Source organism: Manis javanica, chromosome 16 (assembly GCF_040802235.1).
Source record: "Manis javanica isolate MJ-LG chromosome 16, MJ_LKY, whole genome shotgun sequence".
Lineage (NCBI taxonomy): Eukaryota > Metazoa > Chordata > Mammalia > Pholidota > Manidae > Manis > Manis javanica.
Window position 1 is genome coordinate 43,058,799 of NC_133171.1, and position 26,006 is coordinate 43,084,804.

General features: G+C 41.4%; 1 protein-coding gene across 4 annotated transcripts; it reads right to left on the bottom strand.

The window, feature by feature from the left end:
• Positions 1 to 7,941: 7,941 nt before the first annotated feature.
• ANKRD66 (ankyrin repeat domain 66) lies at positions 7,942 to 20,635 on the bottom strand. 4 transcript variants are annotated; one of them, XM_073224026.1, is made up of 5 exons: positions 20,536 to 20,611; positions 14,561 to 14,734; positions 12,705 to 12,933; positions 9,227 to 9,364; positions 7,942 to 8,678 (listed from the first exon to the last, which is right to left on the bottom strand). In XM_073224026.1, exons 2-5 carry the CDS (start codon positions 14,721 to 14,723, stop codon positions 8,480 to 8,482), a joined length of 729 nt encoding a protein of 242 aa, XP_073080127.1. In that variant the 5' UTR covers positions 14,724 to 14,734; positions 20,536 to 20,611; the 3' UTR covers positions 7,942 to 8,479. The 4 variants fall into 4 exon arrangements, 3 of the variants coding, with proteins under 3 accessions (XP_073080127.1, XP_073080128.1, XP_073080129.1); XM_073224027.1 differs by having other exon boundaries at positions 14,561 to 14,731; positions 20,536 to 20,607; XM_073224028.1 differs by lacking the exon at positions 9,227 to 9,364 and having other exon boundaries at positions 20,536 to 20,635.
• Between the last annotated feature and the right edge of the window lie 5,371 nt (positions 20,636 to 26,006).

The window sequence follows — 26,006 nt, forward strand, 5'->3', positions numbered from 1 at the left end:
AATGTTCATAAAATGGTTCAAATGCAAAGTAACACATAATTTTTTCATTTATAGGCAGCAGTTGGTCTACAGTGCTGACTGCTCTGAAAAGATTAGAAAGATCATAGCCAGTTTGCTTTACCTGGCTTAACCCAGCAATGGGTCACTGTGCTAGTTTTTTATCTTCCTACAACTAACAACAGCCAGAGTAAAAATAGAGCAAGCAAGCCATGGGCCCTGTTTTCTTATTCAATGCTAATCCTAGAGGCGGCCAAAGATTTACTTGCAGGAGCAACTAAAATGTGGCTGCTCTGCCCCCTCAATTTTCCTGGTGAACTAGTAAGTCAGTTAAAGGTCTAGCTGAAAATGAAGAAATTTGCAGAAATAATTATATAAGCATTCCTATTTTTATGCTGTGACTTATTACTCCTAAAGTGCTTTCAGATTACTTTATATACAAATATTTTTCTCACTAGAAACTGGCCAAAATCCAAAAAGTGGTTTCTAGCATTTCTTGAGAAAAACATTCCAGAAATAAAAACACACAAATCCACAAAAGATAATTCCATGGTACGTATTCCTTAGATTTTTTTTTACTAAAATGTATTAGATAACACGAATCAATTAAAATTGTTAAAAATATATTTTTGCTAAAATCATGAGATTAACTAGATACCATTTTTTGTTCTAAGTACTGTATTGGACACTTACATACATGATTTTGTGATTATATCCTCAAAACAGTGAAGTAGGTATTAATCCTCTTCTGAATAAGAAAAAATCAAGGCTACAGACAACAAATAAAACAGTTGCAAGTTTTTTTTATTGATTATATGTTGTACAGTTGGTTGTGCCAAAAGCAATAGGTGGGAGTTATGGCAAATTAGGCAAGAATAATAAAGCTCTACAAAGTAGATTTTGTTCTTGAGGCCACTGCCAATAATTGCTTCTCTCTTCAAGAACAAGAAGGTAGCATAGTGTAATCTAAAAAACAAGGCCCTGGCAATCAGCATCCCAAGTGTCCTGGATCTGTGATTCTTCACGTGTGGACCCTAGACATACGGTAGCATCATTTACAACTTAATAAGGACTTACACAAGAGTTTACCATTATTCTTATCACTGAAACACTTGAGGTTTTTAGTACTTAAAGATGGTAGCAAATGTTTTTGTTTGTTTGCTATAGTTAGTATAGCAAGAGTCATTACAGACAACGCTGCTTAACACTGGAGAGCAAAATTGCGTTAGGAAAAAAGGAGTATGTGAACGTCTAAGTATCTCCCTCCTGAATACAGGGAGTAGAAAGCTATAGTGGAATTACCTCCATTGACAAGCTTTGTTTTATTAAGGATTCCATTTTGTAAACAGACTCAAACACACATTTTTATTTGCATTATTTTCCAGCATTTAAGGGTAAAGCCACATGTGTAAAAAGCTGCATCCAATAGATCTATAATCTATGGGCCTAGAAAATCAGGTTTTTAATGCCCCAGCTAAAACTCCCTACTGACAATATACTAAATAACATTTATTTTATTTTTTTACTCTGAAGAAATGAGGCATTTTTAATCACAGGTACTTGAACTCCTTCTTGAAGTAAAGACGAATTTCAATTTTGCTGAAGCTAATCCAATGTTTAAGATTTGGGGACAGAATTCAGTTTGAACATTCCGGAACAATTTAACTTCATTTTTAATGCATCACTACCGTTTTCCATCAGTGTTCATACTGAGTTTTTATACCCACATATTTTTTTAACATGGGCCAAGAAGGAAATAAAAGATTCTGTTGCCTTCTATTTCATAAGTAAATTTCAGTGGCCTAGTTAAGCAGAAGACTAGGAGAAGATCTTTTTTTAATATCACACACACATTTTCTCACACCGTAAACATAAAATGTGGTGATTTCACCATGTTATACTAGATATCTATTAAACCAGTATTTTCATTTAAAATTAAGCCTGTACTACAGAATATCATATCAAAGAATGAAATAGATCTATAGGATTTCTCATGAGATATATATATACTTTGTGTTATAACCACTTACACTGTAAGTTTGAAAGAAACCAATAAACGAAAATTAAACTTAAATTACTTTGAATTCTGTGAATCCATTATGACAAAAACAATAAGATCACTAATGTTTATGCGGTGCTTGCTCTGTGCTAGGCACAGTGTTATGCATTTCACAAATACATTACTCCTCTATTTTTCACAACAGCTTTAACCCAGAAAACTGGGGATTATTAAAACCAGAAAGCTTGGAGATTAGAGTGGTTAGTCACTTCTAAAATGTTTACATGCCTTTTATTAAGTAACAGCAGCAGCCTCTCATTAATATTCCCAAGCCAGCCATGGCCTCTCTAATTCCCCCGCTATCGGTTAAACACCCATGTGGACATGCACACTCACAAAAGCTTTCCAACTCTGTGGCTGAATCCTAAAAAAGCATGTAGACACTCCAGCTATTCACTTGTTCAGCCATCACTTACTCACTCTCAGTTGCCATCCAAACTAGAAATTTAGGAGCTGTCCTTCCCTTTTCCCTCTCACAGCAATTAATCTCAGGAAGGTCTGTGGGTTCACCTCATAAACAACTGGCAAAACCGTCTGCTCCCCCACTTCCCAGTAGTGCCCCATCTCAGATCAGTACCGCCACTCCCTTCTGTGGCATCAGCCTCCTAACGAGCCTAACTAGCCTCCCCACAAAGTCACTCTCCAGAGGCAAGAAACTTCAAGAATGTTTAAGGAATGCAGAACAGGTATTACTAAAAGTCTATGTATTTGTCGTACTATGTATTTATCTCGACATGTAGCCCTATGTGATTACTCAGCGTGTTAACATTGTTTTCATTAAAAGGTCTTAAATTCTTGGCAGGACCTCAGATTTGTATTGTTTTATGGTTTGAGGACAAGCCACTTCACTTTGAGCTTTGGTTTCCTCATCTGTAAGATGATGTCACACCTTGATGATGTACCACCTCAAATTCTAAGTTCTTTGAGGTCATGAATAGCCTTACTATCTACTTCTAAGATTTCATTTGCTTTTATAATTCAATACTAGGAATTGCGTGTGTACATTGGTGAGCTCTGCTGTGTTTAGACTGTTTAATACTTCCTGACTGAAATCTGTCTTTGGTATGATATGGTCCACAAGAGGGCAGCCACTTTCTAAAAAACTGCACTCGAGAGTTTTGGTTTTACAGAAATCGTCACTTAAATTTCAGAGACATTACAGTGATCAGAGGATTGTAAACAATTTAAGCTACATTTATAACTAGTTTAGATAGTTCAAAAGATCATTGTTACTACCTTTTTTATTTTAATTTTAAAGAAAGAGTATCTCCACAAATAGGTTGAATATTTTGGAAAGCAACTAGGTAGTTTTGAGGGAAGATACTTCTAACCATGGAGAGAAGTTGATTCAGGGATGCACACTGATGAGGGTTAGATAAATTTTGATGGGGTTTGGTGATGGAGATAGTGGTGATGTGAAGTCGGGGCAAAGTTACAGGGACAAGGTAAGGGGAGAGACAGGAGTTGGGAGATTCTGGGAGGGTAGAGGTGGAGGGGGACAAACAAATGAATACCAAAGAGACCTTGTAGGGACACCCACACAGACATTAGGTCAGCACTTCAGACACCGTAGGGCAGCTGTCAAGCAAACAGAATATGACGAGGACACCCAAAATGTCTCATAAAAAGCAAAGCAGCCACCTAGCAGGCTGGTCAGGGCATCCTCATAAAACGTGAAAAATGAGGTCCACAAGGACTTCTTATATGAGGTTGTAGAATTAGTAGAAAAAACATGGGCTTTTTCAATATGGTTTGGACTGGCCTTAGGAACATTGAATAAAATTTTAAGTATAAAATACAATATTGTTAATCACAACTGCCATGTTGTACAGCAGATCTCTAGAACTTTTCATCTTGCATAACTGAAACTTTATTCCCATTGAACAGCAACTTGCATTTTCCCTCTCGCCCCAGCCCCTGGCAGTCACCATTCTACTCTCTGTTTCTATGAGTTCAGCTAGTTTAGCCCCTCACATGAGCGCAATCATGCAGTATCTGTCCTTCTGTGACTGGCTTATTTCGCTTAGCACCATGTCTCCAGGTCCATGCATGTTGTCACAAATGGCAGGATTTTCTTCCTTTTTAAGACTGAATAATATTCCATTGTGTATACAGACCATCCATTTATCTGTTGATGGACATTTAGGTTATTTCCTCATCTTGGCTATTGTGAATAATGTTTCACTGCAGTTTAAGTATAATCACGTCAAACTGTAAGCAACGCAAATGTCCATCAAGTGGTGAATTAATAAACAAATTGTGTTATATTCATCCAGTGGACAAACTACCAACAAAATCAGTAACATAGATGAATCTCAAATACGTCATGTTGAGTAAAAGAAACCAGATTCAAAATAAGACATACTAATGATTTGTTTATATGCAATTCAAGAATAGGCCAAACTAAGTTACGATGACAGAAATCAAAACAGAGGTTGGGGTACAGGAACTAGAGTGGTAAAGATGGACTGGAAAGGGGCCTGAAGGAACTCTCCTGGGCAATGGGAATGTTCTAACCCTGTTTAGGATGTAGATTTCACAGGTAAACAGATTAAGCTGTTCAATTAAGCTTTGTGCATTTGATGTATGTAAATTATATCCTAATAACACTGTAGTCCTTTGGAAAAATAAGAGAAAACAAAACAAATAAGACCATGATGTTTAACTAGCCACAAAGAAATCACAAAACAAAGTGGAGCTACGAAGAAATATGAAGGCAGCATGGACAGAGATGCCTTCCCTGGAACACAGACAGAAGCACACAGTGATGAATAAACCAAGAGCAACTTTCCAGAAGAGTGGGCACACCCGTAGCCATTCAGAAAAACAGGCATCTGACAAAGACCACGTCAGCAAAAGGGTCCCTCTGTGAAAGCTGGCTTGTCATCAGGCATCATTAGGGTCTGTAGAAAGGGTTGATGGGGCACAACAAAGCCTGCCCATTTGTCTATATTCTATTAATGTGTCCAGTAACTCACCTATCCACCCTACAACTGGGTCCTCTGCACTCCCTCCAGAATATCTGTAATCTGGCCACTTCTCACGACCTTCCCTGCAGCCACTGCCGCCCAGGCCACCAGGGTCTCTAGCCTGATGACAGCAATAAGCTTCATGACTGGTGTCCCTGCTTCCACCCGGCCCCTCTCCAGCCTATGTTCTACTCAGCAGCCAGAGAGATGTGGCTAAAACACCCTAGACATTTTCCGTGACCCTTAAAATGAAATGCCCCTTTCTCACCTTGGCCCACAAGGTCTACATGAACCAGCGGCTGTCCACCTCCCTAGCCTCAGCTCCTTCCCTGACATGCCCCCATCAGCCCCATGCTCCAGCCATAGGGCTTCTTCCTGGAGCTCAGATATCCTGAACCTATCCCAGGTACAGCAGTTTGTACTTGCTGGGTCCTCCACTTGCAATGATCCTCCTCCAAAGCTTCTTGCTTTTGCTTCATTTAGAGTAGTGTTCAAATGGCCTCTATCGGAGATTCCCACCCTGACTCCACTTTATAAAATGGCTCCCCCACCCCCAGTTATTGTCTTTCCTCTTGACCCAGATGATAGTTAATTTTACGTGTGAATTTGTCCAGATGTTTGGTCGAACATTATTCTGGGTCTTTCTGTAAGGGTGTTTTTAGATGAGATTAGCATTTAAATCAATAGACTGAGTAAGCAAATTGCTCTCTGTAACATGGTGGGCCTCATACAATCAGTTGAAGGCTTGAGTAGGACAAAAGGCTCTCCCCCAAATAAGAGAGAATTGTCCTGCCTGACCAACCTTGGGAAATGGAATTGCTGGATCATATGGTTGTTCCATTTTTAATTCTTTGAGGAACTTCCATCCTGCTTTCCATAATGGCTGCACAAATTTACATTCCCACCAACACTGCATAAGGATTCTTTTCTCCACCCATCCTCTCCAGGACTTGTTATTTCTGTCTTTTGGACAGTAGCCACTCTGATTTGTGTGAGGAGGTATCTCATTATGGTTTTGATTTGCATTTCCCTAATGATTAGTGATGCCGAGCACCTTTCGATGTGCCTCTTGGCTGTCTGTATGTCTTTGGAAAAATGTTGAATCTGAGTTTTCACCACTAAGTTATGCTGCCTCCCAGGAGCATTTCTCTCCTGAGTTACTCCAACACTTTTCTAGCTGGTCTTCCTGTCCGAATTCTTGCCCAGCTCCAATCTGCTTGCAATGCCATTATGCCACAACCAACCCTGCCTACAGCCTCTCAGAGGCGTTGTGTTGCCCTCAGGACACCATCCAAGTATCATACCATGGCCCACTGCAACCTGGCTTCATTTACCCTGAAAGGTCATTAACCCCCCATGTTACCATCTCCCCTGCTCTTCTCTGCTCCCGTACACACACTACGCTCCAGCTTTAGCTTATTTGGGTCCCTTGCTTTGGACCCTCAAACTCAACACTCCTATGTCTGGGCCTTCATAAAGCAGTTCCCTAGCCTACAGAGTCCTCTCCCCAACAGTCCTGCTTATTTCCAGCCCACCCTTCAATTTCCCCTTGAAATGCCATTTCCTCCAGAAACCTCCTTTGACTTCTTCAACTACTTTATGAGCTCCGGATAAGGGTTCCCAGAGAGTCCTGGGTCTCCCCTTTCACAGACCACCAACTTTTCTTGGTTTTGGTTGTTGAACTTCCTGCCTTCCTAGCTGGACCAGAACTATTCTGTTTGCTATCTTTAGGGCAAATCCCTAGTACAATGCCTGATACAACGTGTGCTTAATATGTATTCATTAAGTGTTTGATCATATTTATGAGTAGTAGAGATATGATTTTACTGTGAAGAACCAATCTATCCACTTGTATACATTTTCTAGAAGAGGTAAATCTACAGAGAAAGAAAGTAGATTAATGGATGCCAGGGGCTGAGGGTGGGAAAGGGGAATGACTGTCTAATGCGCAAGAGGGATCTCTTTGGTGTGATAAAAATGTTCTAAAATTGGGTAGTGGTGATACTTGCACAACTGTGTAAGTTTCCTAAAAGTCACCAAATTGTACACTTAAAATGAAAACATTTTATGGCAGGTAAAGTGTTAAAAATAAATTTCATCTAATGTCTGCTGGCTCATTGCCAACCAGTTTCAGAGATTTTTCTGATGGCAGGAAAGACAACCCAAAGTCTTACGTAGCTTGACGTTTTTGTAAGAGCGATAATATCCAGACCTCAAATTTCACTGCTGCATATGCAACCTTAACTTCTCAGTGAGAGGTATTTTATGACTTTAGATTTTTCATAGGCTGCAATCATCAAGTCTCACGGCAACTGATAAGGAGGCACAGAGTCACATGGCCATGAAAATTCCTGCAGTGAACATTAAAAAAGAAATCTTTGTGGATTAATTTGCTCAAAGACTAGTGCAATGAGTGCATGTGGTAGATAAGGCCAGAGAAATGCCTCAGTGTGAGCAGGCCAGAGATGGGAATATGATACAGAGGGTACCAGCTGATTGCCCAGTTCCTGAACTCCTTGATGTAAAGTTGAGAAACACTTGCATGATTCCTAGGGGGCAGAAGGTCTTTGATTTCTCTCCTGCAAATTTAGCAAGAATTTGGGGTCCCTAGCCCAACAGAGGGGTCCAAGTATTTATTCATTTTGGAAAATTCAAACCAAACTTAGCCTGTATTAATAGTAGCATTTATTGAGTAATATGTAGTAAAGAATGTTAGGTGCCTAAAGTTATTGACTTAGGGAGAGAAATTAGTAAACCTAAAATGTAGGGTAGCCAGTTAAAGTGCACCAAGCCAGCTGCCTGGTGGGGGCTCCCAAGGTTTTCTGGCTTCTACTGTGGTGTCATCTGATAGGGAAGAAAAGCAAGGCAAGCCACCTATATAATTTTAAACATTCTAGTGAAAGGAAAATGGTAAAATTCATATTTGGTATCTATTTTATTTGGCCCAATATCCAAAATATTATCATTTCAGCATGTAATCGATATTAAATACTATTAATGAGCTACTTCACATTTTCTGTTCTAAGTCTTCAAAATCCGGTATGTGTTTTACATGTACCTCACATCTCAATTTGCATGTAATATTTTCACTGGAAATGCCTCATCTGTATTTATTTACATTTCCTAAATCGTTGACAAGCAGAGCTATAATCACATGTTCCATTACCTCATGCTCTCTCTCACTAGTTAGGTGGGATGAAATTAATTCGTGTCAGGATTTCCAGTTATTTCCACTGAGCCAGTCTACTGTCCAGGTTGCTCCTCCTGGGTATATAATGATATTCGTTCAATTGGCAAGTCTTGCCATTGACAAGTCTTATTGTTCAGGAGCTGTCTGGGAATTGTCCATGAGGAAAAATTCATGTAAAGACAACACACACCTAATAAGTTGACTCTGCCACCAGGGAAAGGTTTCCACCAGGAAGCAGGTCTAGCCTCTGGGGCACGGGCTTTCTCACGCTCTCCTCTCCTTGGTATGGCCGACCCTGGTGGGGCCTCGACTTTTCTTCTTTTTCTTATTAGTGTTTTGATTTCGGGAGGGAAGAGACAGCTCCAGTTCCCTTTTCTTGGCATCCCAGTCTTCATCCTGCTGGTCCAATGGCAGCCCCTTCCGCCTGGCGGTGAGGCGGTGGGCCCGGCACTCAGGCTCAGCCCTGGGGGAGGGGAGACGGCAGCCCTCAGCACGCAGACCCCAGAGCCTGGCCTGGCTGGGGGTGGGCCTCTTCCCGCCCTCCACACACAGCCAGGCACTTCAGTGATCCCATCAAGAAGGAAGGACGGCAACTTAGAGCATTTCCAAGTATGCTCTTAGGGAGGGCTCAGATCTGAAAGAAACTACTTTGAGAAGGCAAAAAAACGGCAAAGTTGGATGCTAGGAGGATTGAAGGCAGGTGCTTAGCTTGCAGAAGGTGCTGCTAATTTTTATTTGTTGACATTTATAAAGTAACCAGTGTATTATTGGGAGGCTGTTTTCCTTCATTTATTTTGTATTTTTTCCTAATTATAAAGCCGTGTTTGTTCACTGTATAAAATTTTGAAGTGCAGAAACATGTTAAAAACTACTCATAATTGCATATGTGCTATAGGTATAGATGGATTTATGTAAATAATAGTTCAATTATATATAATATGTAGATGACAGATATAGAATAACAGAACAGATGATAAATGGAGAACTAGATGAATAGGTCATCATACACACCTGGACAATAGGAAGCATACAAAAGTAACTTTTGTGTCTGAGGTATTTGTTTTTAAGTAAGCATGCGGCTTGCTTAAAGTCGTTGGTGAAGCCACTTCACATAGACCAAATCTGAGCCAATATGAGCATGGATGGAATCTGCGGGGTGATGGTACAGGCAGGGCAAACATTTTAACTGCAAAGCATTTTAAAAAGTACAGTTCACTTAGAAGTTAACAAACCTGCTTGTCCTTCAGGTCCCATGCCCCCAACAAGCGAGATATGATCTCTTCATATTCAGACCACATAGTGTCCCTCTTCTGCCCTGTTCTTTTAACCAGTATCACTTTCTATCTTATATTAGTATAATTTATGTAAACAAGCTATGTCTTTTCCCAGGCAGGTAACTTCTTAATGTCTAGCACTGTATCTGATTTATCTTTAAATCCTTTTTAGCATCTAGTTTGATGCCATGCACATAGTAGGACTCAAAAATATTTTTTGTATGAGAAATTTACTAGTTAGGTTAAACTTAAAGTTGAATTGTTCTACTAAGATCCCTAGGATCTTCAGAAAACTTTCAAATACTGTCCAGGCTTCTTTAGGAAATTCTCTTATATCTTTTCTCTTTATCATCCTAACCTAGGAGCCCACCTACTTGCAATATGAGTGTTAAGAGATTCTGTAAGTGATCTCCTTGCCTCCAATCCTACCTGCACAGCACCACCTCTTCCACTACAAGAGAACCTCGCTAGCATCTGTTGCATCTTGCTCCTCCCTGATGAATTCATACTCATCTGCCTGCCCAGCTGTCTGTGGTCACTCACTCACCCAAGCTTATTCTCTACTTCTCTTCCTCATGAATTCTCTACTTAGCCAGGCCATTTATCTTCCCACTTTCTCCCATATACGCACACCTTATGCACATTTCCAACTTTCTGCCTTCCCTCCAAAACAAGGATCTTCCTCTATCCCCCATTAGTCAGATCTTAGCTGTCTTTTAAGGTTCAGATTAATTTCCCCTTAACCAGAATTCCTTCTCTCTGTCAAAAGGGAAGTCCCTCATGGGCGCTAATGACGGTCAGTAATGACTTGCTCATGATGCAGGTGACCTCCGTTGCTTTTGTCGGCTCAGCACTGCTTGCCCACTTTTCCCGGTAGTAACACTCTCCACCATTTGGAGGAACTACTCCTCCTTCACTTCAGTTATGCTGGGGTCATGGGTCATGTTCATCCACCCACTTATCACTAGGGAGGGGCTGAGACTACTCAGAGAAAGTCAGCAGAGGGCAGCCAAGGCCAGGACCCTGAGGAATTTCAGCATCCAAAAGGCTTGCAAGTACAGGAGCTCAGAGAAATCATGAGAAGACACGGTCAGACAGACTGAAGGAGATCTAGACTAGAGTGGTGTCAGACAAATCAGGAGAGAAGAGTTGTCAAAAACCAGATGAAGTGGAGGGAAGATGTGAATTAAGAAGAGGTAAGATGCCATCGATTTAGCAACAAGTATATCCCTGGATGAGAGCTGATGCAGTACAATGACAGCGGAAGAAGTCTGAAAAGTGGGTGAGGGAGTAGAGACAATGATATAGATTAACTTTCGAGTTCCTTAGAAAAGGAGAGAAGAAAGTCATCACAGACATGAGAATGACCTCTAATCACTTGTGTGTTTTTTAATAAGATCACTTGGAGCATGTCCATAGGCCAAAAATAACTGAGCAGAGGGAATTGGAAAAAAACTAAAAATACAGAAGAGAGGATGAAAGAAGCAATGAAGAATGTAGGAATGATGATCTGAAAGGAGACAAAGGACTGAATCAAGGGTCTGGATGGGGGATGAGACTTCTTATAGAATGATGGGCAGCAAGGTAAGAAGGGAAAGATGTACATGTATATACCATCTATAGGTAATAGAGGTTTAAAATGTATACCCAGGCTTCAGTGTTCTCTGTGAAGTAGAAACTATACCTTCTGCAGGAGATGCTGAATGTGAAGGGGACTTGGAATTGTCGATTGTCAATAGACAGCCAATCTAACTTTGAGGTAAACAGCCAAGCTATTCTGGGGGCTCAGCTGAAGATAAAAATCCTAGAAGTTCTGGTGGTACCCATCTACTTACCTGTGGGCTTTTCTCCAGCAGACTATGCTTTGGAATGGAGAAGACAGAGACCGATCCAAGTTCGTGAACCCTGGTTTAGACACTACAGAAGGACAGGAGATGGGAATTTAACAATATCAGGAAGAGAGGGGAAGGGGTGGCATCCACATGCAGGCGGTGAGCCTAGAGGGAGGTGACAGTTTGGGAGGGAAAGAAGTTGAATGAGAAGAGGTCCCGATGCCCTCAAATACCTGTGTGATGATCCAGGAGCTGGTAAATGAAGAAAGGGAGCAATGGTTGCCTAGTGGTATATTAGAATTTTAAAAAGTTTGGAGAACAATGTTGCTGAGCCGCATGGAGGAGGTCCCTGAATGCAGGCAGTGAGAGCAGGATGGGGGAGAAGGAAGAGTCTTTGAGTCGGGGTCAAGGTTCTGCTTCTTGGTTCCACAAATCACCTCGATTATGATTTTGAATATTTTACATGTAGGACACCGCTTTCCAGAGACGGTCTCCTTAGTTACTCCTACAGATGACTAATCTCATTGCAGGCAAAGATTTGATAGACTAAGTTTCTGAAAATAATTTTATTTTCAAGTTCTTAGAAGGGCATCTCAGTGTCACTCCCCCTGCTCACCAAGAACTGCCCTATGGATCGATTTGCTATCGATCTCAGTTCAGTTTTCAAGCAGTGCTGCCTTCACTTTGCTACTTTACTGTCTGTTGCATAAATTACTTATTAACCAAATCACAAATTCCTGAATTTTATTTCCATCCTTTCTAGAGCTGTAATTCTCAGGTACATAAAGGATACTTAATTCTATTTGGATTCTTAGCTGACAAAACATTAACAAATATTAGGGAAGTTCTTATCTTTGGTGAGTGTGTGAGTAGAGATTCACAGATGAATAGAAGTTTTAAAAGGCAGAAGGGCCCTTAAGGATGATAGCCTAATTCACCTGTCTCATTTTAAATATGAGGAACCTGAGGATCAGACAGGAGACTTAACTTGTCCAAGGTCACACAGTTAATGTGAATATACAAATCTTGTCCCATGTTCCATTTTCAAACCTGGTGTCCCACCTCTCTTATCTGAGATAATTTTTGTATAATTTAAAACAGTAATCATAACAATTATATAATCAAAATTATAATAATTATGTGTGTTATAATTATTACAATTTGTGTAATTTAAAAACAATAGATTTTACATAATCTAAAACAATGCAGTTTATACCCCAAACTAGTCACTTCAGTGAAAATTTAATAAAAAACAACTCAAACAACATTTGGCTGGATTTTCTCATTTCATTTTCATTGACCTGAGACCGCTGAGTTGGAAAAGACCTTGATCACAGGCTCCTGTTTCTGTCCTTTCTGTGGCTGGAAATAAATGAAACTTACTTCTCCAGGAATGCCACACAGGCTTTCTGCCCGTAGATCTGCGCAATCCTCTTTGGTGTGTCTCCAAAGAAGTCGGGGGCGTCGATGGCGGCATGCAGTGCATGGAGAATTTTGAGCACATTCAGATGGCCTGACTCAGCTGCAAAGTGAGCTGGGGTCCAGCCCACATTAGTTACCAGGCAGGGCCTGGCTCCATATTCTATTAAGAGCTGCATCACGTCCAAATGCCCTTCAGTTTATCAAGAAGAAACAGGAGGAGGTTAAGATTGAGACGTCTCTGCTGGACTAAGGCCAGGGCTCACCTAGATAGTACAAAGGAGGGGAGACATTGGCAGGCCCAGCCAATTCCTTAGCATCAACCCCTCCTCCCTTCTTCTCCCGCTCCCCTTCCGGGGACTCAGTGCTCCATCCTCGCCCTGTGAACCTTGCTCCCACCTGGGGTTGGAAGCCATCCACTATTCCCTAGACTTCTTCTAGAACACCCCTCGGCCCCGCCCATTCCCGCAGGCCATTCCTGGGAGTCTTGTTTTCTCTCCCAAGTCACTCTACACTTGCCTTTGCTGGCTGGCAAGGCTTACTCGGCTTCAGGCAGTCTCGGTGCTGATTTAAAAAACAAGTATATTGTGACAACATGGATAGAACTTGAGGGCATGATGCTTAGTGAAATGAGTCAGACAGAGAAATACAAATACTGTATGATCTCACCTATATGTGGAATCTTAAAAAACAAAAACCAAATTCATAGATACAGAGAACAGATTGAGGGTTGCCACAGGCAGAGGCTGGAGGTGGAGGTGGAGGATGAATTAGGTGAAGGGGGTCAAAAGGTACAAACTTCCAGTTATAAGCTAAATAAGTCCTGGAGATGTAATGTACAGCAAGGAAACTATAGCCAATAATACTGTATTGTACACCTGAAACTGATAGGATGCTGTATGTCAATAATATCTCAATAAAAAATATTTTAAGTCCCACTTACATTATAGTTAGCAGAGACTAAGAGCACAGGCTTTCCAGTCCAATAGATTTGGCTTCAGACCTGACAATAAGTGCCACTGGCTAACTGTGGCACCCCTGACAAGAACAACCATCTGAGGCTCAGTGTCCTCATTGCTTAAGTAAGGGTATTATCACGGCTTCCTGAGTTTTTGTGAGGTGCAAATAAAATTGCAGACATCAAGTACACAGCATAGTGTCCAGCATATAGCAAATGTTCATTAAAAGCTGCTTTGATACAGCTACCATCACTTTGTACTTAAATTTCCTTAAAATTCTCCCAACTGATTTCTCTGCAGCCAGTCTTGCTTCCTTCCAATCCATCTTCCATAGTGGAATAAAGACAAATTTTTAAAAAGTGAAGTTTACTAGAGCACTTTCTTACTTGACATTCTTCATTGGTGTTCTATTGCCAGAGGCCTTGATAAGACCACTGGCTGAATTTTTGCCCCTGTTGCCCTCCCATCACATAACTGAGCTGTGTTAGGCACGGGGGACCCAGCAATGGACAAAACACAGTCCTTGTCCCACCACAGGAATGATACTCCATTCCTGCCAGAGGTCAAGAGGGAAGAGGGCTAATATTAACTGAGAGCAGACTATGTGTTAGCCATGATGCACCCATTATCTTACTGAATCCTCACCACAAGATTCCCGCTACATAGATGAATAAACTAAGGCCTAAGGATGTTAAATAACTCATTTACGGTGCTATAATGAGCCAGTGGTGGTGCCGGGAAAGAAATGTCCCATCCAGCTCTCATGAGATGGTCTTTCTGCTCCCCCATACAGACGACTGACCGGTGATTTCACAAATGGACAAAAAGGGCTGGATTCTTCCCTAGGCATTTCCCACTCACCTTTAACCGCAGCCCAGTGAAGTGGGGTTCTGTCGTTCCAGTCCATGTCCTTATAGTTTGGGTCACAGAGACCTCTCTTCAAAATTTTTCTCACTGAATTGCCGTCTCCTGCAGCCACTGCTTGGTGGAGCTTTGTCAGGTCTGACATTCTGGTCAACTCCATGACAACAACTACTGTAGGAAAAACATGCCGCTTAGGAAATTCTCTACAACTGTATTGCTAGTGAGTGATTCCACAGGCTTCTTTGTCATCTATTTTCCTGCTCATCCCGTATATTTGCACCCAACATTGCTTTGTGTGCACGCTCTGCTGAGTGTATTTGGATCTTCGCTCCTCTGGTTAGTGTATGCCAGTCCCCTACCCCAAAACTATCAATGTTTCCCCTCTGACTATAGGATTATAGGCTAAAGTCACAGGCTTTCATTTGCTATTTGGCCTTAACCCATTTTCCAGTGCTTTGTCCTACTCTTGCTCCAAAGTGCTAGTAGTGTGACCCTGAGTTAGTTGTGTATGCTGTGCTTTACCTTTCTCATCCATAGCATGGATCTAGTTTGCCAGGATTGTTGTGAGGATACAGTGACAATACATGGGAAAAGTTTGTATTGGATACAGAGCAGATGTTCCAAGGAAATTAAATATTTACACTACACCAGTTTAGGAGGTGGACAAGATGTAACATGAATAAAATGCCGACAGTTCTTTTTAATATTAAGACCAGCAGTTCTCAAACTATAGTCTACATATGCTTAGGAGTTCCTAGGTTTCTTTCAGGGGATCCATGAGGCCAAAGTATTTTCATTAAAATATTACAATGTCATTGGCCTTGTTCGCTGTCCTGACAATTGTTCTGATGGTTCAAAAGTAATGATGCAGAAACTGCTGGTGCCTTAGCAAGAAGCAAGCTGTGGGCAGTGACACCATACTGGATATTGCAGTGATGGGATTCTGACATTCTTCACCACCACACATGCATAGTAAGAATAAATAAATAAGTAAATAAATAATACCTAAACTAGTTTCACAAAAGAAACTAAAGAAGTAGGAATTCTTTGTATTAAATTACAATCCTTGATTATACGACTTAATAAAAATGAACCTAAAATATCGTATAATGAGATGTGTCAACATTTGGGAAGTCTGAATAATTTCATGAACCAATATTTTCCATGTGACAAGTGTATGATGTTACTAAATCATGCATGAGTAAAGAGATCCCTTCAAAATAGCATGAAAAGTACATTTAGATTGTTTCAGATTCTAGTCAACAAGAAGGGGCTGAGATAGACCACACACACACACACACAAAGGATGAGGAGAGAGCCACTTAAGGTGGGGTCAGTGGGAATGTCTCTTTGATCTCAATATTTAAGTTGAGATCTCGGGAAGAATTTGGAGTCAATCATACAAACTGAGCCCCAGCAGCTGCAATATCAGCCAGGAATTTATGAGAAATGCAAATTATTGGGCCCAAAATCAGACCACCGAATTAGAAACTGGGGTGGAGGGGGAGCCAGCCATCTGTATGTAGTAAGCCCTCCACATGGGTCTGATACACGCGGACTATGATGACAATCCGAGAGTGGGAGAGGAGTGAGTAACGTAATGAACAGGCGGTGCCCTGGGTGCTATGAAGGTGGAGATTTTCTGGGGACAGAGGGAATGGTTGGCGGGAGTGGGTGAGCATGCTTTCTGCCCAGTAGCCCTCAGCTGCAGACATTCTTAGAACAAAGAGCAACGTGACTGAGCAGGCCTGAGCTGTGGGATGGTCACTTTCACTCTGCCCTGGGGATGCCTACATCCCAGCCTGGCCTCTTTCCTCTGCAAGAGTCCAGCCATCTCAAGTTGACAGCTGGTGGGAAGCAAGGTGATTTGACTGGACTGGGATTCTACTGCTCAGTGCCCAGCAGTTGCCAACAGCAGAGTCCCTAAAGTGTAGGTGGTGACCAGCAGGGCCCTGGGTAACAGCTAGGCACAGCTGTGAGGTTCTCCAAGGCCTACAAAAGCAGGGAGCAAGCCAGTTTTGGCCAGTAACCATAGTTTACCAACCTCTGGTATATATAAAGCATTTGCAATCTTGTTAAATTGCAGATTCTGATTCAGTAGGTCTGGGATGGGGCTTGAGATTCTGCATTTGTACAAAAGTCCCCATAGCAACCACTGGTTCACAGACCACAATTTGAGTAGCAATCTCTCCCTTTGGCTGTAAGGCAGGGGAGAGACAGCAGTGAGCGAGACTGGGGATGTGATGTAAGGCAGTAAGGATGTGGAGGTTGTTTCCTGTTGAAGGACCACGTGAGACGCCCAAATGGGTCCCAGAGCCTCTGAATGTGTAGGACACGCATGCCTTTCTGCATTAAGTGGGTGCTCAGTACATGTTAGGAGACAAGATGGCACAGGATGCATTTTGTCTTTTGGGCTTGTTTGTTTTGGTAGAATACCTTTACACTGGAGCATTTGATCAATGACAACATAAAATAGTAAACAGAAGTAGAAGAGGGTTTCCAACCTGCAGGTATCATGAAAAACCAAACTGTTTTTAGAATCAGTGGCTGGAAGCCTTTTTGCTTGCCTATCACACAAACTTTTCAGTGGGTTTCACTTAGACCCACTCCATTTGTTCCACATATGAGTTCATACCAAGGAAACTCCACAACTTCTCACGGATGAATTATAATTCAAGTAGGAGTATTCAATGGGTGGCTAAATTTATTTTCAGAGGAATTGATGAAATGATCCTAAAATCTCATATAGACATGCAAGGGACTCAGAAGAGCCAAACCAATCTTGAAAAAGAAGAACAAAGTAGGAAGACTCACCATTCCTGATTTCCAAACTTACTACAAAGCTACAGTAATCAAGACAGTGTGGTACAAAGTATATTATGTGCATATACAAAGAGAACAAGGTGGCAGGAAGTGTGGCATAAAGGTAGACAGAGCAATGGAATAGAATTGAGAGTCTAGAAATAAACCTTACATCTATAGTCAATTGATGTTCAACAAAGGTATCAGGAAAATTAAGTAGGGAATGAACAGTTTTTTTTTTTTACTGGTACTGACACAGTTGGCCAACCAGTGCAAAAAAATGAAAGTGGCCCTGTACCTCATGCCAAATGCATAACTATGAAGGATCACAGACCTATCTATAAGACCTAAAAGTAAACTCCTAGAAGACAATAATGGCAGCACATCACATTGGGGCAGGCAATGGTTCATGGATATAACAACAAAAGCATAAGCAACAAAAGATTAGATAAATTGGATTGCAACAAAATTAAAAACTTTTTTCTGTAAACGATACCTTTGAGAAAATGAAAAAAACAACCACGGAATAGAAGAAAATATTTACAAATCACATATCTGATAAAGAAGTTGTATTAAGGGTATATATATATATATATACACACACATACATTACAACTGAATAATAAAAAATTCAGTTAAAAAGAGCCAAATAAAAATAAAACATACAAAAGTTTCTCAAAAAAATATGCAAATAGCCAAAAAGCATATAAAAATATTCAAGATCATTATTAGGGAAATGCAAATCAAAACCACAATGAGACACCACCTCACACCCTCTAGGATAACTATAATTAAAAAGACAAACAACAGATATAAACCCAAGCATATAAAGTCAATCAATATATGATACAGGAGCCGTGCACACACAATGGGGAAATGACAGCCTCTTCAACAACTGGTATTGGCAAAACTGGACAAACTGGAATATCGTCTAAACCCATACACAAAAGTAAACTCAAAATGAATCAAAGACCTGAATGTAAGTCATGAAACCATAAAACTCTTAAAAGAAAAGACAGGCAAAAATCTCCTGAATATAAACATGAGCAGCTTTTTCCTGAAAGCATCTCCTCAGGCAAGGGATACAAAATCAGGAATGAACAAATCAGAGTATATCATGCTAAAAAGCTTCTGTACAGCAAAGGACACTATCAGCAGAATAAGGAGGCATCCTACAGTATGGGAGAATATGTTTGTAAATGACATATCCGACAAGGGGTTAACATCCCAAATATATAAAGTACTCACACACCTCAACACCCAGAAAGCAAATAACCCTATTAAAAAATGGACAGAGGATAAAAACAGACACTTCTTCAAAGAAGAAATTCAGATGGCCAACAGGCACATGAAAAGATGCCCCACATCGCTAATTATCAGGGAAATGCAAATTAAAACCACAATGAGATATCACCTCATGCCAGTTAGGATGGCTAACATAGAAAAGACTAGGAACAACAAATGCTGGTGAGGATGTGGAGAAAGGGGAACCCTCCTACACTGCTGGTGGGAATGTAAACTAGTTCAACCATTGTGGAAAGCAGTATGGAGGTTTCTCAAAAAACTAAAATTGGAAATACCATTTGACCCAGGAATTCCACTCCTACGAATTTACCCTAAGAATGCAGGAGCCCTGTTTCAAAACGACATGTGCACCCCTATGTTTATTGCAGCGCTATTTACAATAGGCAAGAAATGGAAGCAATGTAAGTGTCCATCAGTGGATGAATGGATAAAGAAGATGTGGTACATATACACAATGGAATATTATTCAGCCATAAGAAGAAAACAAATCCTACCATTTGCAACAACATGGATGGAGCTAGAGGGTGTTATGCTCAGTGAAATAAGCCAGGTGGAGAAAGACAAGTACCAAATGATTTCACTCATCTGTGGAGCATAAGAACAAAGCAAAAATGGAAGGAACAAAACAGCAGCAGACTCACAGAACTGAAGAATGGACTAACAGTTGCCAAAGGGAAAGAGACTGAGGAGGATTGGTGGGAAGGGAGGGAGAAGGGGAATAAGGGGCATTACGATGAGCACACATAACCTGGGGGGGGGGCATGGGGAAGGCAGTATAGCACAGAGAAGACAAGCAGTGACTCTATAGCATCTTACTACACTGATGGACAGTGACTGTAATGTGGTTTGCGATGGGGATTTGATAATGTGGGGAATCTAGTAACCACAGTGTAGCTCATGGGATTGTATATTAATGATATTAAAATTTAAAAAAGAAAACAAACAAACAAAAACAAGTGTTGGTGAGGATGTGGAGAAATTGGAACCTCATACACTGTGGTGAAATATAAAATGGTGCAGCCACTTTGGAAAGCAGTGTGGTTGTTCTTTAAATGGTTAAATTTACAGTTATCACATAACCTATAACTCCACTCCTAGGTTTTTACTTAAAAGAAATAAAAACATGTCCATACAAAAACTTGTACACAAATGTTTGTGGCAGCATTATTCTAGTAGCCAGAAAGTGGAAACATCCCATGTCCACTAATGGATGAATGCATAAATAAATGTGGAATATTCATACAATAGAGTGTTATTTGCCAATAAAAAAGGAGCAAAGTACTGACACCTGTTACAACATGGATGAACCTTGAAAACATGTTAAGTGGAAGAAGCCAATCACAAAAGACCACATATTATATGATGCCACTTATGTGAAATGTCCAGAATAGGCAAATCCACAGAAACAGAAAGTAGATTATTGGTTGTCTGGGAGTGGGGAGAGGTGGATGGCAGTAAGTGACTGTTAATAACTATAGGATTTCTTTTTGAGGGTGATGAATGTTCTAGAATTAGTGGAGGGTGATGCTTTCACAACTTCTAATATATTTAAAAATCACAGAATTGTGTACCTTAAATAGATGGATTTTTGGTATGTGAATAATCTCAATAAAGCTGTTCAAATAAACAAATGATACTATTAGAGTCTTTCTTAAGAAAACCAAAAATGTATTTATGGAAAACTTACAATTCACTAGCCTTTGAATGACTTCAGCAAATTTTCCTTTACATGAATCCTTGTAAATCTGATTAGTGAACTTGAATTTCTGTCTTTCTGGTAGAGGTGTCTCAATGTAAAAAAGTAGCCAGTAAATGTAAATTCTAATAAATACATCTGAAGACAGGGGTAATATAAAAATACTCACTGTCCTGAGATCTGAGGCGCTGGGAGCCCGCAGGCAGGCTGCTGCTAGTCTTGTGCGCCGCACACCATGGAGACTGAGCCCGCCCCCCTTAGCGAGGCTGCCAGTCACCGTCAGCCTCACAGGCTGTGGGCTGGTGGCGGGCTTACTGTCGGTCTGCAACGCACAGAAGCTGTGTGGCAGGTCCAGTCCGCTTCCAAGTGTGGTCCTTCCCAGGTTTTCCTCAGATAGCATTTGATCAAAAAAACATTGCCAGTCCACAGACACTGCGAAGGACGTAAGCCACTGTGGAGGAGGGAAGAAAAGGAGCCGCGCCCCACCGCCCACCTGCAGAACCAGCTATGAGATCTTGCGGGTGGGGAGCGGTGGCCCTTCACTTGGCTGAGCCTCTTTCTTCTCACCAGTAAGTGAAGCTTTGACGCCTTTCTCAAAGGGCTATGCAAGACGACTAGCGAGGACAACCTACAAAGTACATGAACAGGAGAGAGCACAGAAGGGAGGGAGGAAAACTTCAGGTGCTCTCTCCTCGCCTCCCCTCTTTGCTCCCTCACTCTAAGCTCCTGCTGTTTTATGAAGATGCTCATCTCAAAGACCTTCCTCCGTCTCTCACTCTGTCCTCTCTCTTCCTCCCTTCCTTCTCCTTCTCCTTCTCCTCCTCCTCCTCCTCCTCCTCCTCCTCCTCCTCCTCCTCCTCCTCCTCCTCCTCCCCCAGTTCTGTTTTTCCTTCCATTTCTCGCCTACCTTTCTTCCCACGTGTATTTATTTAATGCCTTTATCTGCCAGACACTGTACTGGGCTTGTGGAGAACAAGGCACTCGTTTGAGCTTAGAGTCCGAAGAAAAAGGCAATAAGGAAGAAGACAAATAAATGTATATTTGTAAAAGTGTAGCGTGTGTAAGTACCATGAACAGAGAAGATACAGGGACAGAGAATAATGGGAGAAAGGGGTGGTCATGGATGCCGTGAGGCAGTGGCAGGTGAGACCTGGCATAAGAGGAGCGTCTGAGGAGCTGGGGGAGGTGTCCAAGCGGAGGGAGGCAAAGAGCTCGGCTTAAGTGAGAATAAAGAAGAGGAGAATGCAGCAAGGGGTGTGGGACAAGAAGAAAAGATTCGTTTACTATAGGCAAGGGCAAGGTCATGCAGTCTTCTAGGACATGGTGGGGAGTTTGGATTTTATTCCAAGTACGAAGAGAAGTCGCTGAAAGCAATGTTTTATTTATTTATTTTTTAATTAAGGTATCATTGATATACAATCTTATAAAGGTTTCTCATGAGCAACATTGTGGTTATTATATTCACCCATATTATCAAGTCCCCCAAAACACACCCCGTTGTAGTCACTGTCCATCAGTATAGTAAGATGCTATAGAGTCCCTACTTGTCTTCTCTGTGCTGTACTGCCTTCCCTGTGACCCCCCGACGTTATGTGTGCTAAATACTGAATGAAAGGTTTTAAGCAAGGAACAAGATGGTCAATTTACATAGTTTCTGAAGGTCACTTTGGCTTCTTCATGGAAAATGGACTGAAGGGAGGGAGACGAGATCGAGAGCAGGAAGACCACCGAGGAGGCTGTTGCTGGAGCCCAGTCGAGATGCGCTCATGGCGGGTATATTTGGCAGTGGAGATATAGAGAGGCAAATGAAATCAAGAATTATTTAGGTGAAAATATTAACAGGATTTGTCAGTGGATTACACATGAATAGTGAGGGAAATGGAAGACTCAAAGATGATGGTTGAGTTTCTGGTTTGACTGGCTTGTTGGGAGGATGGTGACATGTAGTGGTGTGGTGGTGACCAAGGGCGGGGCGGGTTTGTGTCGTAGGAGGGTAGTTCAATTACGTGTTCTGTTTTGAATGTGTTAAGTTCTGTAAAACATCCAAGTTATCGAATACCAGTCTAGGGCTAAATATCAAATAAATATTGAAGCTTTAGAGCTATAGAGTTACACACTTGGGACTGCAGGTACAGAGGAGACCCCTGCTCTGAGGCCTACTATCCTTCTGAGATCTGGTAGACTAGGAAGAATTTTAAAGGAGATTAAGAAGCCCTTCCAGAAAGGTAGGAGGAAACCAGGAGAACACAGCCTCACAGAAGCTAAAGGGGAAGCATGTGGCTAGGGATGACGGTCAACCAAAGAAGGCAGGGTGTCATGGCGGTCCATTACAGGCTGACAAAGACTCACATGCAATCCCAGGCCACCCTCAAAGAGCTCAGGGTCTCATGGAGTTTTCCGAGCTTCATAGCAGTTCCAGGTCAGCTCAATTCCATCTACCATACATTTGATAAGTAGCTAATATGCCTTGAGTGATGCATGTGTACAAGGACAGAGCCCTGCCATCCTTGTCATCTACTAGCGGAAAGTAGGTAAGAAGTTGTAGCTGTTACCATTAGCAAACTGCTTGTGTCTGGGGCCATATTCCCACCTACATGTTTCCTTCCTCTGATAATAGGTTTCTGACACCTAACTTTTTGACAGGCCATGACCTGGCCAGGGAGTGAGGCAACCAAAGGGAGAAGCCCCCAAGATTTCTCATAAGTCAAGAGTGAAGGGAGATACTTCTGTTACATTTAAGCAAAAGGAAGAAGTAACCACAAAGGATATATTTTTAAAAAATTAAATATCTGACACAAATAGCACACAAGGCCATATAAAGATAAGACAAAGTTAAATCCTTACAGAAATACTCACTCTTTGAACAGTACAAGTTGTAGCATCTGCAAATGGAATACTGAATTTGTGTGGTAATGGCTTTCCAGTGATGCCAGTGTGCCCTTGTGACTGAATGAGTATTTCATTCGGGGTCAATGTCAAAAATCTACCCTTGAGAGTCTTTTGCCCATGCGGTGATACGCCACAGAGGCCTCTGGGCAATATCTGTGGGTCAGTCATTGCCCTTTGGTCACCCTGGTTCAAGCATTGGAACTAAAATTTCTGACTGAGGTGGCTTCCGTGAAGCAATTCTCCAGAGACTCACAGCCATTTTTAGATAAGGAAGGGACTCTGGAAATCATCAGTCAAAAACTCATTTTATAGATGAGAATGTTGAGACCCACTGACATTAACTCATTTAATGAGTCACACTGCAGTGTTTTAATTCCTCTCCAAGTATCTACCCCATGCTGGCCAAGCTCAGTATATAAAGGAGACGCACAGCGACCTTAAGTTCAGGTGTGGGCTGAGCCCTGTGCCGCTTTCTTGCATGTTTACCGCTTACTGTTGTCCCTTGCTCCCACCACTGTGATTTGATTCTCTTCTACCACCCTCCAATTTTGAGAAAGATGATCATAACAAACTATAAAGGCTTTGTTCTCCATGCTGTAACATACATTACCAAGTTTGTATGGGGCAGGTACCATAATGATGCCATCTTTACAGAAAAGCAAACTCAGGCACATGGTTATCAAAAAACTTGTCTAGGGTTACAAAGCTAGTCGTTGGACAACCCAGTGATTTGGTTGCCGTAGTCATGTTCTTACCTACTCTGCTACATCTTATCCCGAGATGGTAAGTCAAAGTCGCATGCAAAAGTTATTGAAGGTAAGGCTTCCCTACCTGGGAAATGATGCAGTTTCTATTTCAAAGCAATACTTGTAAAAGAGGCAATGCAGCAAGGGGGACAGAATGGTGACCTGAGAACTGACAGGGGCAAGAAGGAAATGAGATATTTGTTGAATGCCTTTGTGCATCAGGAATTGTTCTAGATGTTTTGTAAATACTGCCTCATCATTCCCAATACCAAGTCTGAATGTAGTTTGCAAGCAAGGAAACTGAGGCTCAGAGGGCTTAAGCATCTGTAGGCCAAATCTGTCTGCCTCCTCTTCAGAGTCGAGAGTGAGAGCAGAGAGCCCTCTGTACCTGATGGTGTGATTACCAGGGCCCCTATCTCTGGCAAGCTCCAGGCTTCCCTGCCTCTGGGACAAGGAAGATGAGAATTGGGTTCCACTTGTGGCTCCTAATTCTTTTGTTCCCTTCTGTCTACACCCATCTCATAGGAGCTTTCAGGGACCCTCTTAGTCAGGAAGGAAGACCTTGGTTAAAATCATGAGCCATCCCTGGGATCAGACTGAACAAGAATAATGTGTTGGGTCTAGGATTCCAGCATCGCTGCTGATCTGCACAAGCTGGAGATGTGTGCCAATCCAGCATGAGGTGTGCAAAATCTTGTTCGGGTGAATAAGGACGTTCAGATTGGCTGTATTTTCTCTAAGGTGTCATTTTGCCATCTTGTGTCCTTCATAGACACAGCTGTGGTGTTCCTCTCAGCTTCTACTGGGTGCTATGCAACTTGAATGTGGGTCTGTGTAACTCTCTGACATGCTGATTTTTGGATGGAGCTTATACACAGGCTCTGTATCACTGTTTTGGTACCTGCTACCCCTTCCACCTAGCAGCCTTTGCCCAGACATTTCATCTTTTCCATCATCTTCTGTGGACCTACTGCCTCTGGCTTAACTGCCTCTAGGAAGTCCCTGTGGGAAACAAATTCACAACAAATTTTTATGTACAATATCATGTCATCTGCAAACAGTGACAGTTTAACTTCTTCCTTACCAGTCTGGATACCTTTTATTTCTTTGTGTTGTCTGATTGCCATGGCTAGGAACTCCAGAACTATGTTGAATAAAAGGGGGGAGAGTGGGCATCCTTGTCTTATTTCCTATCTTAAAGGAAAAGCTTTCAGCTTCTCTCTGTTAAGTATGATGTTGGCTGTGGGTTTGTCCTATATGGCCTTTTTTATGTTGAGGTACTTGCCCTCTATTCCCATTTTGTTGAGAGTTTTTATCATAAATGGATGTTGAATTTTGTTGAATAGTTTTTCAGCATCTATGGAGATGATCATGTAGTTTTTGTCCTTTTTGTGGATGTGGTGTTCGATGATGATGATAGGTTTTCAAATGTTGTACCATCCTTGCACTCCTGGAATAAATCCTACTTGATCATGATGGATGATCTTTCTGATGTATTTTTGAATTTGGTTTGGAGTATTTTGTTGAGTATTTTTGCATCTATATTCATCAGGGATATTGGCCTGTGATTTTCTTTTTTTTGTGGTGTCTTTGCCTGGTTTTAGCATTAGAGTGATGCTGGCCTCATAGAATGAGTGTAAGTCCCTCCTCTTCCACTTTTTGGAAAACTTTAAGCAGGGTGGGTATTCGGGTCTTCACTAAATGTTTGATAAACTTCAGCAGTGAAACCATGTGGTCCAGGAGTTTTGTTCTTAGGTAGTGTGTTGAGTGCGACTTCAATTTCATTGCTGGTAATTGGTCTGTTCAGATTTTCTGTTTCTCCCTGGGCCAGCCTTGCTAGGGTGTATTTTTCTAGAAAGTTGTTCATTTCTTCTAGGATATGCAGTTTGTTAGCATATAATTTTTCATAGTATTCTCTAATAATTTTTTTTCTGTGGCATCTGTAGTGATTTTTCATTTCTCATTTCTGATTTTGTGTATGTGTATAGACTCTCTTTTTTTCTTG

Coding starts and splice junctions, on each gene's coding strand:
- ANKRD66 (XM_073224026.1), bottom strand. CDS start 14,723: ATGGAGTTGACCAGAATGTCAGACCTGACAAAGCTCCACCAAGCAGTG. Junction 9,365..12,704: donor TGTGTGGCATTCCTGGAGAA/GTAAGTTTCATT, acceptor ATCACCCCGCAG/ATTCCATCCATGCTCATATT. Junction 8,679..9,226: donor GTATGCTTCCTATTGTCCAG/GTGTGTATGATG, acceptor CCCCTCCCCCAG/GGCTGAGCCTGAGTGCCGGG.